This window comes from Trematomus bernacchii, unplaced genomic scaffold (assembly GCF_902827165.1).
Source record: "Trematomus bernacchii unplaced genomic scaffold, fTreBer1.1, whole genome shotgun sequence".
NCBI lineage: Eukaryota > Metazoa > Chordata > Actinopteri > Perciformes > Nototheniidae > Trematomus > Trematomus bernacchii.
The window spans coordinates 15,410,496-15,421,449 of record NW_022987973.1 but is presented as its reverse complement, the minus strand read 5'-3'; the positions used below and the strand labels follow the sequence as shown (position 1 = coordinate 15,421,449).

Sequence of the window (10,954 nt, the reverse complement as noted above, 5' to 3'; positions counted from 1 at the left end):
GCATAATAAGATATTTGTTTTGTTCTACGAAATAGGAAATGATGCATGATATATAAAATAAAATAAAAATACATGCATTGATTGTTTTCAACACTAATAATAAAGTGATTAAGTGATAACTTAGTGATAAAGTTCTGATTAATTTATGTGAGTATTTGGATCTTATAAGTGAAGTTCTTTGTCATCAGCAATTAAATATTTACATTTAGAAGTGAGGTTGAGGTTGAAATGCAGAAAAATAAATCTAGTCAGATGAAAATGTGGATTTATTTCCTCCATTATACAGCTAGCAAAAAGATGAATTGCGAACTTGGTGACGCCGTAACCAGGAGAGCTGCAGAAATGTTGGACCATGACATGAAGATATGGAAGCAGCAAGCATCATCATTTCAAATCACTTAAAGAAGGTCATGAGAAGGGAGGGGGACAGGGAGTTTACAGAGGGAGTAAATTGAGAAACCAATGAAACTGAAGATAGGGCGTCCTCCAATATTTTGGTGGTCGTGCTTTGGGAGGGTGTGTAATAAAAGCTGCAGTAGCCTAAACAGGACATAACTATATGAAAATTAGGATACTTTTTAAGGTGACTGGTTAGAAAATGTAGAATTGGATGGGGGTTATTGAAAGCAAATCTGCAGGATTCAAATGTAGTTGCACTGCTGCCTGACAGTTGGTTGTCTTGAGGCAGACAAAGCCTCTTGGCAGTGGGATCAGGAGTAAACGTGGTCTTGTCAGCAGTGATGGAGAGGCCTTGCAGAGGGCAGGACTTTCCAGGGGAAAAAAAGCAGAGCAGTATTGTTGAGACTAAGTTTGAGGTGGTGGGCAGACATCCAACTGGAGATGTCAGCGAGGCTAGTGGAGATGCCTGCCTCAACCTGAGTGTCAGTGGATGGAAAAGAGAAGTTGTGGCATACAATGATATATATACTACCCTGTGCACCAGATGAAGTACTACATAAAGTTAGACGCCTGTTAAAGCAGCTCAGGCAGGTCACTGCCATTTTCTTTAGGAGGTGCAGAAAGGGACTGAGTGTTGCGTCTGAAAAGCACAGCGGTGTGGTTCAACGACATGAGAAAATCAATTGTCTCAACTTTGCCAATGCAACATCCTGTGATCATGTTTTGTGTAACGTTTGTCTTGATCAAAACTTGAGAATCTAATGAGCAACATCAACACATATGGTATGTAAGTGCAGGTTGAGGCCGTGTTCGGACATGTGTGAGAGGAGAATGTGTATAATATTAATGGTGGAAAAAAGGAAAGAATCTGATAGTGGAAACGAATGCTGTTGAATATACAGTGTCAAGAGTTTTTGGAGTGATAGCATACTGGAGAGCGCAGCCAGGCTGACTCTATGTTTGCTGGGTGTGGCTGTAGACATGAAGCAGTGTGTGTGTGAAATCTATCACTGCACTGGACAAAATTCCTCATAATACAGTGGGCACATGTACATATGTATAGGACATTATTCAATACTAAATTAACAGGAATCAAACTGTTTAAAACAAATGTATTTATTCAGACAAGACTGAGCTTTTGTGTATCTATTTAAATGCCCCTGACTTCTGGGTTTGACAAGTGTAATGCACATTAGCTATAATCCCCATTTTGGAACCCTCTTTCTACAGTAAACAAGCATTTTATCAAAAACTTTTAGAGATAATGGAGACTCCCATTTGCAGTCCTGCACTCTTCTCCTGCAGCAGCAGCTATATTCTTTTTTAGTTCTCTTATATGATCAGGAAGAACTGATATCTGAGAAATCAATCTAGAGAAAGTGATAAACTCACAACCACTTTTTAACTGATATACCAACATTTATAACTAATAAATAGCAAAACCGAAGACTAAAAACCAGCCTAAGCATCAAAACTCGGTATCAGTTGTTATTATTAGTGGCTCATAACTGATATATTGAGTTTGTAAATCATTCATCAACACTTACAGGTTATTAGTTACAACGTATTCCCTTTCCTTGTTAGCATGTGGTAGGCTACAAGCCACAATATACAGTAGCCTAAATAGTGAACAGGTGCATTTAAAAAAAGAAAGAAAATGCAACTACTAAAAATATCTCATAGTAGGCTATATTATTTATGACCAAATTTCGACACAGATTCTAGAGGGTTTTATAAACTCTGTCTTCTTCTTTCAAACTTCTCTGGGTCTATTCAAATGTAACCGTTAAGATATCAAGCGAAAGATTTACACAGCTTTTCTTGTGCAATTTTGTTCTCCAGCTTTTGTATCGCGAGAGCAGGGGAAGAAAGGAGAAAAAAAAGTTTGGGGGAAAGTTGATCAGAGCAGGGATGAGGAAAGCGCTGCGAGAGAGCCACAGTGAGTTCTGCCATTCTCATCCTCAGGAATGCATCAGCTCCTCTAACTTATCTGTGCAGAGGCAACACACAACTGGATGCGCAAGAGCACACACCAAACCTTACGATGCGCATCTATTTATAGCAGCTTAGCGAAAGGTTTGAGTAACTCTTCTTCTTCTCCACAGTTTTCTTCTAAACGTTTATTCAGCAATATCAGCAGGAAAGAGTTAAGAAGTCCTCTGTCGGGTCTGAGGCGAATCTCCTGTTCGGGAGACAAGGTAAAGTAACGACTCTCTCGTGCGCAATTTTGCACGTTTTTCATTTTTTGTTACACTGCATTCTTTTGTGACTATCAGCTTCTTACCTAATAACGGTATAAGTCATAGAATGCGTCATTTTTCTTTTGTGCGCAGCATCTCCTGCACTCCCCTTTGCGTCTTTTCCAAACTTTTTTTTAATTGTTTTGCAGCTTTGACTCCAGACTGCAGAGGTCGACGAGGCTAGGAAACGAGTTTAGGAGACTTTTATTCTACCGAGGGCTGGAGTTGTATACACTTGAGAGTGGATATGCCGGACAGTAAGTGTGGAGGACGGCTGCTGCAGTTGGCCGTGGCTCTGGTGGCTTTGCTGTCTCTCGCTGAGCTTGGACACTTTGCAGAGGTGGTGGACACCGAGGACAGCGAGCCGACGGCCAAGCAGACCGACTCCAGAGCCAGCAGGGCCAAGAGGAGGGGAGGGTCGGACGTCCTCAGAGGGTAATGTGACTATGATAATCCCACTAAGTCCAATTTGGGAACATTTTTTATTTTCTCCAATGTCCTGCATGCCAGTTTCCCTTCAAGCTTTTTGAATATAAGTGAGCGTCTAACAGTTTGTGTACAGTAAGAGCAGGTGTCCATTCTCACGTTGGACTTGCTGTTCCTTCAAAAATATGCAATAAAGCTTACTAAGACCCATGGGTGACATTGTCGGTGATGGGAAGTTTGGAGCAACGTTTAGTAATTAAATACTGGCAAGAATATCACATTCCTGCTGACTGCAATAATAAATTAAATCCAAACAAAGGAGGCCATTGGTCGTGTGTGGCTGTGGCAGAGAGAGGGAGAGAGAGAGACTAACAGCCTAATCCTCTTTCTGGCCAAAAACACCACACCCCAGTTATGGATAAATCACATCTGCAGCTGTACACAGTGGGTCACTGCTGGAGAGGTTGTGTGTGTGTGTGTGTGTGTGTGTGTGTGTGTGTGTGTGTGTGTGTGTGTGTGTGTGTGTGTGTGTGTGTGTGTGTGTGTGTGTGTGTGTGTGTGTGTGTGTGTGTGTGCATGTGCATGTGCAGAAAGGGAGAGAGAGAGAGAGACAGAGAGAAAGAAGAAGAGAAAGCACGTCTGTGTCCAGTGATGACAGCAAACAGCTGATGAAGGTCACACAGTAGACAGCTCAATGAGCATTCTCCACAGGCATTTTTATTTGACATGCTTTAAGTTAATTTATCAGAACATCTGGGTTTAGAGGCAGGAAGTGCATATGGCTGCATACTGTGTCACGCTGACTTACCAGTAATAAGAATGTTTCAGAGATCCAACAGGCTTCATTATTCTCCGCCTAGCTCTGTGTAGAGTTACACTGTACAGTATACTCTGACCCCCCGGGTCAACACATGCTCAGTGGGTGGTTACACATTCACATATGTAGGCCTGTCACAGACCTGTAGGTGGCAGGATGGCCCAGGCGTTTATTTCCATGTCAGATGGAATGCTTTTTTTCACAGGTGCATCAGATTTCTTCCAACACCTTGTGCAGCCTAATATTCTCATCCATCAACAAAAAATGTTTTATTGGGAAGTGCCAAGTGCTGCATGCTAGGCCACGTCTGACAGTAGCAGTAGCACTAGCACAACATACTGTAACATGCTTTAATCCACTGGTATCCAACCTAAGGTTCAAGATCCCACAGTGGGATCACAGGAGGAATCTAAGTGGTCACTAGATATTTGAACACTCTTTAGTTTATCTTTCAACTGCTTTATTGTGAAATGCTAGTTAAGATGGAGCAATACCAGTTTGTCATATCCGATGCTAATACTGACTTATGACCTCTTTTGTTAATAATATGTTTGAATGCTTACATTTTGCCTAGTCTAGACTTATTCTTCTCTAGAATACGATCCAGGAATTTTTGGCAAATTTGTGCCAATAACGATATTGAGTTTCTGTCTGATGCCTCCTAACTAAAAAGGAAGCGAAAAAAATCCCTTTTGATGAAGTTTTTTATGACGCCCATGATGAGGGGTCATATGTAGGTTTGGCTTCATACTATGTCGTCAAAAGCAAAACACATGCTTTTTTAGAGGGCTGTGAAATCTTAATTTCAGTAACTTGGGAGAAGCTGTGTGTTTGCTTATTATAGAAATTGGACAGAATATTGTCATCTTTCAGTTGGTATATCAGTTATCGAGGTTCTAAGGACAGAGAGTGTTGCATGTTGAACAGAATGTAAAGCCCTCGAAAACAAATATGTGATTATGCTCTGTATGAATAAAATTAACTTGATTTGAGTGATTTGAACTGTGTGACATGGATTAATTACCCTGCATTTTCCACAGACCTAATGTGTGTGGATCAAGGAACAACGCTTACTGCTGCCCAGGCTGGAAGACTCTGACTGGAGGAAACCAGTGCATTGTTCGTAAGTATCACACATTTCTCTGTTGTCAATTCACTTCAGGTAGAACTTGGAGCTCTTCATCTTTGACACTGGTGGTAGTTTCCAGAGTCCAGCTGTGTTTATTGGCGCCATCCAGTCACAGTATTATATAATTGGGATGGAAAGTGAGTGCATGTGTCATTATCTGAAACTATCTTCTTTGTTGCAGAAAACATCCAACAGGAATTTGACTTGTGCAAACCAGTCTTGAATATTTATTGATTGACAGCATAAGAAATTAATTTGTCCTCATTCTTGAACAGTATCAAATGACTATATCAGGAAACAAATGCACTATTATTCCTAGTATTTAATGTTGCCTTTTATTGCACTTATTCAGTGATTTCAAAAACGGACTGCCAACACTTCACAGATTTCTATTCAAATATTGCTATTTAATCACCCAATAAATGTATATCAGTATGAGTTAATGTTGCTAACAGAGCTCTTAACATGACATAAAATAAATGGGAATTTGGTTATTAATTTTGGTCCATTTCCCCTAGTATTCTGGCAGTGGTTGTTTCTTTTCTCTCCCTCTCCCCCTCTCTCCCCCTGGTAGACAGGAAAGTCTGAGAGGCTGTAGATTTGTGTGATTGCAGTCTGGCTGGTCGGCTGGACAAATGCCTGTTGCGGCTCTAATGACATTGTTTAGCAGTGGGGTTCAGGGAACAGGGGTCAGTCGCTGGACTCTACCTGATGGGAGAGAGGGGCGGGGGACCATGCCAACATTAGTTAGTGGGAAAAAGAACAACTGAGCGAAAAACCTCTAGCCAACTCAAAACACACACTGGAACATATTATTAGCAACCAAGTGGGCTTCTTTAGCATGGCAATGATGGCGTTTAAAAGGAAGTTTGGGTCATATTTGGACTGTATGAGTTTTAAAATATTATACATTAGAGTTCAGTAAGCAACAGATACACAACATAGCATTTCTCAAGACACATCGTGGCACTATAAAGTGAGCATTGGACTGCTGATTAATATTGTACCTGACAAAGGATGTTTTTTTAAGTTTTTTGACCAAGTGACATGTTCCTCTTTGCAGCGATCTGCCGAAGTTCATGTGGAGACGGTTTCTGCTCCAGACCCAACATGTGCACCTGCCCCACCGGCCAGATCTCCCCAGCCTGTGGATCCAAGTCAGGTCATTAATCTGCACGTCCATTTTCCCAAGGAGTGAACTCTTTTGAAGCTTGCTTGATGGGTTTATAATATAGTGTACATAGATGAGGGAGTTAACTGGTATTTGACTTGGTTGATGATTTATGTAAATAGGAGTGTATGTCAGAAGTAAGCGTTTCTTGGAAAGTACGGCGTTTACTACCTCCCTGGCTTTTTGCTTTTTTTAAAAGGAGTTTTAATCTGAAGAAAAACATTTATTGCAGGAACAATAGTGACAAGCACTGACGGATGATGAAAACCATGCAGTCGTAGATGTAGCTTTCCTCTGTAGGATATGAAAAAGATTGTTAATTGGCTCAGATTCCTGTAGTTCAAACCGCACTATGGCTTTTGCATTTTTTTCCTACCTTTCCATCTCCTCATCAGGAGTAATGAGCACTAACTAGCATGGTATATAAATATGAGATACTAAGCCAAAAACTTCCTGAAAAAATAACCTTGAAACTGCTTTAAGCAATCGATATACTTTATGTTGCAATCACGTTCTTGAAAATACCGGTCAATTTCGTACTGTAGGTTGTTTGTGTGTGTGTGAGTCGTTTGGGTGTGTGTGTGCTTTGGAAGAGGTCCATAGTCAACATCTCCTCATTGTTGCTCTTCTTGCAGCTCACAGCGCTTCAACCCAATGTGCTCATCTGTTTGCACACCATAAATTTCTATGAAATGATATCCCAGCATGACTTTAAGAGTTCAGAGTGGATTATGTTTATGTTGTAAATCCAATATGCAGCGTATGTTTGTGTACTCTGAATTTAACTCTTAACATAACCCTGTGTGTCTGTTTGTGTGTAATTCTGTTGTTGTGCCCACAGTCCAGAACTGTAACATTCGGTGTATGAACGGGGGAACATGTGCTGAGGACAACTGCCAGTGTCAGAAAGGCTACGTGGGGAACCACTGTGGGCAACGTAAGGATCATTTTTTAGCTTGTTTTTATTGCTAATTAGCAAATGTTAGCATGCTATCAAGCTGAACCCTGAGCCTTTACTTTGTGATTGTTTGCATGTTCCTGTGAAAGCGCTATAATTAAACATAGTAAACATTCAGCTCAAGCTGGCCGGCCAAAGATCAGCCCCTCAGAGCTGCTAGCTTGTTGTAGTTTTGGCCATCCTTCCTATAAGTTATAATAACTTTGTACTTACCAAGATAATTGATGATGAAAAATACGTCTCCAAAATGTCATCACGTCATTATTTTGTACTCATTTCATTTGAGTGAAATTATCATAAATACCATATGAATACTTGAGGAATGGTCTAAAATGTGTTTTGTGAGGTCACAGAGATTGTTTTTCTCTCTTTTCTTCTCCAGCGGTTTGTGAGAATGGCTGCCTTAATGGAGGAAGGTGTGTGGCCCCCAACAAATGCGTGTGTACCTACGGCTTCACCGGGGCTCAGTGTGAGAGAGGTAAGGAACGCCACACTAACATCTTACATCACACATGCAGTCTCTTTACTCTACGTTCACTACTTACAACTGTGGAAGTGGTTTTCAAAGCGTATTATGTGCTGCTTCTGTGAAAATATGACTCTGTGCTGAATGGCTGTGGTTTTTTGTGACGAAAGACAATTCCTGCTTAGTCATGCCACCGGCTCCATGGATGTGGTTTGTTGTGGAAGATTTGCATGTCAAGCTTGGTCTACCAAATGACCAATTTTTCCACATCTGCTCTGAAGCACAACCCAGGGGAACGTGATGTCTTTGTTAGCTGAAGACCTCCCAACCTCCTGTGGTTGCTCTCTGGCACATGTGAACAAAAGATTCAAGGTATACAAGCACATGCAAACCGAGAGCAGCCTGCTCTTTGCACTTTGTGAGTGAAACTTGTGCATGTGCAGTCAAATGTGTATGCAGTTTATGTATGTGCTGGGGGTCTGTGGTGGTGATGACCTGAAAAGGTCAAAGGGGTGACCTTGTAAAGCTAATATTTGGATTAGCAGCAGAGCTCCTAATTAGTAACATCCCTTTTAACGAGGCCATGCTTGAGGGGCCTGTCAGTTCGGTGTGGATTGGTCCTTTTTTTACTTTAGTGCTTTCTTCAATCTTGCAACTAATAGGACACTATCATGTTGTCTGGTGGGTTAGCGCCAGCGCTTATCTGCTGAAGCACACTTGTACATGCTGTGACTTTGCTTTTCACCCTTTCCTGTGGAAGCTTGGCCAAAGGGTTTGTGAGAATCAAATCAAGCACACAGTATCTTGTAGATGTTTACAAGGAACCTCTTAAACACTCTGCTGTTGGTGTCTTTTGTTTTGGTTTCTGGTTGAATGGAAAGAAGATTGAACCCCATCTAGTTTTAAAATGTTGATTTTCCACTGGTATTTACTTTTACGTTTGCTGATAAGGACTTCATAGTAAAACAGGCTTACCTTTTGTCGTGGCCATAATAATTCACTATAACTCTAGTATCGCAATACCTATAGAATATTGGAACCAAAATGTTTTCAAAAACAATATGTTGGTACTCTTATTTAGAAAACATGCCTCATATTGTCATCGTACTAATCGAACATTATAATATTTTCTGCCCTGTCAATTGATCAGTTATTTGGTCCTTCATCTTGCATTTGGTTGTACTAATAGAGGTAAGGAAAGTAGGCCAACGTTTACAGTCATGTTTTGGGTTAAGTTACTTTCACTGGAATTTCCTTGGCTAGTATCCATCACCACCTCCCAAGGGAAAGCCATTGTGCTCTCACACAAACATGAGCACATGCACAACCCCACACTGTTGTTAATGCAATTTACAGAACAGTGCCTCAATTATGGCTTGATCTTATCACTTTAGCAAGAACACAAGGTTTTCAACAAACACATGCTCTGACCAGGGGAGAGGTAGCTGGACTCAGGACTCAGGGGGTTCTTTGGATGTGGAAAGATCCTGGAGCAATCAGGGCTCGACATTAACACACCACCACTGCAGAGCTGTGTGCTACCAAGTGGCTGGTGATCTGCTGGCCAGCGGCCCCTCCACCAGGCACAGCTGACTGCAGTGAAAATGCAGCCTGGGATATCAACGCGCTTTTTGTTGGTTACAAATGTGATTTAGGTTGGAATGTGGGATTGGTGAGATCCAGCCACGCTGCAGCTGATTGCACGCAGGAATTTTTGCTCCTGCTGAACAAATATGTAGCTATGAAGTTGTAAGGTCGAGCTTTCGTTGTGACTCCATTGAAATCAGTTGGGATGATGGTGAAAGATTTGCACTAAACATGGCAATACGTGATTTACACACAGTCAGTAGGCTCTCTTGCCTCTTAATGCATCACTGACTTACCCCATCACTCTCTTCTAGCCGAGTGCAAACCTCAGAAGATAACTATCCCACAACTTAACTGAGTGTGTGTATGCAAGTGTGTGCATATGTGTGCATGCTCGACTTGTAAGTCCTAAGAGGATGGAGAAATCTGCTGACGGGCCAAGTAGGAAGGCCCCACCCAGATATTAGACCCTTTAACCCATGCATGGAACCATACACAAACGTACGGGTGCATTTGCACAAATTACGCACATGCTCAGGCATGTAAGGACCATCTGCCAGAAGAAGTGTCCAAACATTTTAGAGTTAATCCAGGAAACCCTTTTGACCCTCTTCCCGACGGCTTCCCTCCTTTTCACATCGAGGCTGTTGTTGTGCACAAACTCACTGGTTATTGAGGAGTCCAGCATTTCAATTGTGTTTCCAAAAGGGACTGAACCTCTGCACAGACAAGCCTGCTAATGAGAGTCAAAACAAACTATCCGCCCTCCGTCAGATGCATGTTTTTTGAAGCAGCTACCAGAAAGCAGCAAAAACAAGTGAAGCATTTGTGTAAGTTTTGGTCTGTTTTGAGATCATCTCTGGCTAGACTGCTGGTGAGGGGCTGGGACATTGGCTGAAATTCTGTGTGTGTGTGTTAGAGTGCATTTGTGTGTGAACACATGTGATTGCTCCCAGATGTACAGGACATGGGTGGATCCCCCAGCTGTATGCAGTTCACAGAGAGACAGTAAGATGACAGATGAAATGACACCACTTTCTTCCAACAGCTGTCCGCCTCTCCCTGTTTACGTCAGCTGACTGTTTAAGTGCTGCGCTTGTCTTTGCTCTATTTCATGCTCAGATCTTTTAGTTTTTTAGTGTTTGCGCTCCTCCGTAATGAGCAGGTATTATGTCATATGGATTATGTGTGGCAGCTTGAAAGTAATGACATATAAACTTTATTCTGAGGAAAAGATAAACCTGAGTTATTTACTCTGTCTGCTGTACTCACCTTATACGGGCGCCATGTAAAAACTTTCCGTAGCTCCTGTCATTGCTTTTTCCTATATAAGGTGTACAGCGTTGTTGTTGTAGGTAAGGTACGTAATGTAGGCTTTAAGTAGTTACCTGGCAACTGGTTGGGTTTATTTGTCTTAAAGCTGAATGTCGTTTAAAGCAACAGTTGAATAAGTACTCAGATCCCTTACTTCAGTTAAAATATTCCACTATAGGTCCTGCGACCAAGTCAAAAAACGTCCAAGTCCAAGTGAAGTCTAGAGTTATTTGTGTAAAGGGCAGAGTCAAGTTCCAAGTCTTTTTGGATTTTGTCTGGTCTAAAAAATCTAAGAAAAACATGTGGTGTTGTTTTGAGCTCAAGTCGTGTGAGTTCTTTATATATATATATGTTACAATGCATCATATTATCAGACTTGATCTTGTGTTTAGCATGCAACTAAATCTTCAAAATAACAATAACTCACTTCTAGCTAGCTCTCAAACT

General features: G+C 41.4%; 1 protein-coding gene across 2 annotated transcripts in view; it reads left to right on the top strand.

Annotated features, from left to right (window-relative positions):
- Positions 1–2,331: 2,331 nt before the first annotated feature.
- Positions 2,332–10,954, top strand: part of fbn1 (fibrillin 1) — a 59,822-nt gene continuing 51,199 nt past the window's right edge. The window contains exons 1-6 of one of the 2 annotated variants that reach the window (XM_034116218.1): positions 2,332–2,597; positions 2,789–3,074; positions 4,923–5,005; positions 6,075–6,173; positions 7,024–7,119; positions 7,523–7,618. In XM_034116218.1, coding sequence (XP_033972109.1) covers positions 2,887–3,074; positions 4,923–5,005; positions 6,075–6,173; positions 7,024–7,119; positions 7,523–7,618 — 562 coding nt within the window. In that variant the 5' untranslated portion in view covers positions 2,332–2,597; positions 2,789–2,886. Of the gene's footprint in view, positions 2,598–2,788; positions 3,075–4,922; positions 5,006–6,074; positions 6,174–7,023; positions 7,120–7,522; positions 7,619–10,954 lie in introns of those variants that run through there. The other variant, XM_034116219.1, reaches the window with a different exon arrangement.